This window comes from Penaeus monodon, chromosome 24 (assembly GCF_015228065.2).
Source record: "Penaeus monodon isolate SGIC_2016 chromosome 24, NSTDA_Pmon_1, whole genome shotgun sequence".
NCBI classification, from domain to species: Eukaryota; Metazoa; Arthropoda; class Malacostraca; order Decapoda; family Penaeidae; genus Penaeus; species Penaeus monodon.
Window position 1 is genome coordinate 36,604,486 of NC_051409.1, and position 1,585 is coordinate 36,606,070.

General features: G+C 36.3%; 1 protein-coding gene across 1 annotated transcript in view; it reads right to left on the minus strand.

The window, feature by feature from the left end:
• LOC119588765 (ubiquitin carboxyl-terminal hydrolase BAP1-like) overlaps nucleotides 1–1,585 on the minus strand; it is a gene marked incomplete at its 5' end in the record, with an annotated part of 10,598 nt that overhangs the window by 6,253 nt on the left and 2,760 nt on the right. The window contains 1 exon segment of the mRNA XM_037937405.1: nucleotides 39–182. Within this exon segment, the coding sequence (XP_037793333.1) occupies nucleotides 39–182 (144 nt within the window).

Below are 1,585 nucleotides of genomic sequence, written 5' to 3' on the forward strand. Positions count from 1 at the left end.
ATAAATAAATAAAAACAGCAATACTTTAAATGACTTACTTGCGGGGAATTAAAATCACTTCCGGCCTCTGATGCTGTGTCTGTACTTGGTGTTGAAGGAGGTTCTGGTGATGTCTCTATAGTCAAGGGAGTTGCATAATCTGGAGGGGTTGAAATGCTACCTGCAGATGGCATTCCCAAAGGCTGGAAAGGTGGAAAGCTACCATTAAAGAAACCAAAAATTATTTATAGTTATATATTTATCCATAAAGCTCCATACACATATAAAAGAGAATATTATTGCAAGAATATAAGATCAATGAAGGTCTACATGCAACTGCAAGTAATGCTAATAATACCAGATTGATTGCAATATATATATCAAAGGAAAAGTTAAAGAAATTCACTCCTGCATGCTGGGTAGCTTGTTAGACCTCTTGGTAAATCCTGAGGATGTATACTATAATCTTAACCCAATATGATGGCTGGCATCTATTCTAGTCATAACAAGCCCAGGCCGAGTGCCAGTTGGCAAGGATATGTGCCATGCATGGTCAGCCAGCTCTAAGTTGTATGCCATAAACATTTGCTTGACTGTTTGGGCACTGCAGTTTATGTGGGGCTAAAGCTTTGTTTTTGCTTCTAATCAGGGCTGTGGAGTCAGAGTCAGAAGGAATTTGGTGCTGCTGGAGTCAGAGTCGGTAAAAATGTCCCATCTCCAACCCCAACTCTGACCTCAACATAAATTTCAGACTACATAAATTGCAAAAATCCCACTTTTTAAACATATTACACACTTTATTTCCACCCGAGAGAATGAGAAATAACTTCATTTTCATTTTGCCATAGTCGTATATCTTTTTTTTCCCCAAGAATAAACAATAAAAGGGCCACAATAGCATAGCTATAACCATGTGACTCAAACCTTTAAGGTCATAGGGTTAAAAGGTAGCCTGCAGTTGTTATGAAATGCATTTTTTTAAATTATTATACCTAGGGGTCAGAGTAGGAGTCGGGTGTTTAGAATACCAACTCCACAGCCCTTTTTCTAATACTGAAAAATTGTGAATGCTGCAGCTAAAAGCAGACAGTGATGTAAATATGTGCTCCACGAGACAATATTTTTTCACTTGAGCAACTGACCACCTGATCCCCAAAGCATGGCTTGGTTCAGAATGAAAGCCGTCAACACTGGGTTAAATATAAACACTTTTGCACACACACTTGATTACTACCAAAATTCCATACCAGATATATATTATAGTCTTCATCAACTCAAATTCCCAGGGGTATAAGATATCATCAGAGCTTAATAATCTAGTGATCAGAAGATAATTCACTGTAATACTATTTTGAAAAAGAAAGAATATAAAATCTCACAAGCCAAGATAACTCTTTTGTGTGTGTTTTTCTTAAATTCAGGCTTTCTACATATATCATGCTAATTCTATATAAAAATAACACATATCTGTGATAACTGCCATATCCAAATTCTTCTCCCCCAAATAACTGAAGAGCTAATCAGTTCTAAAGGACTAATGCTTTTAGATCTGTCTAGTAGATAAGATTTTCGAAGTATTAATAATAATAAGTAGGTCAACAATGCA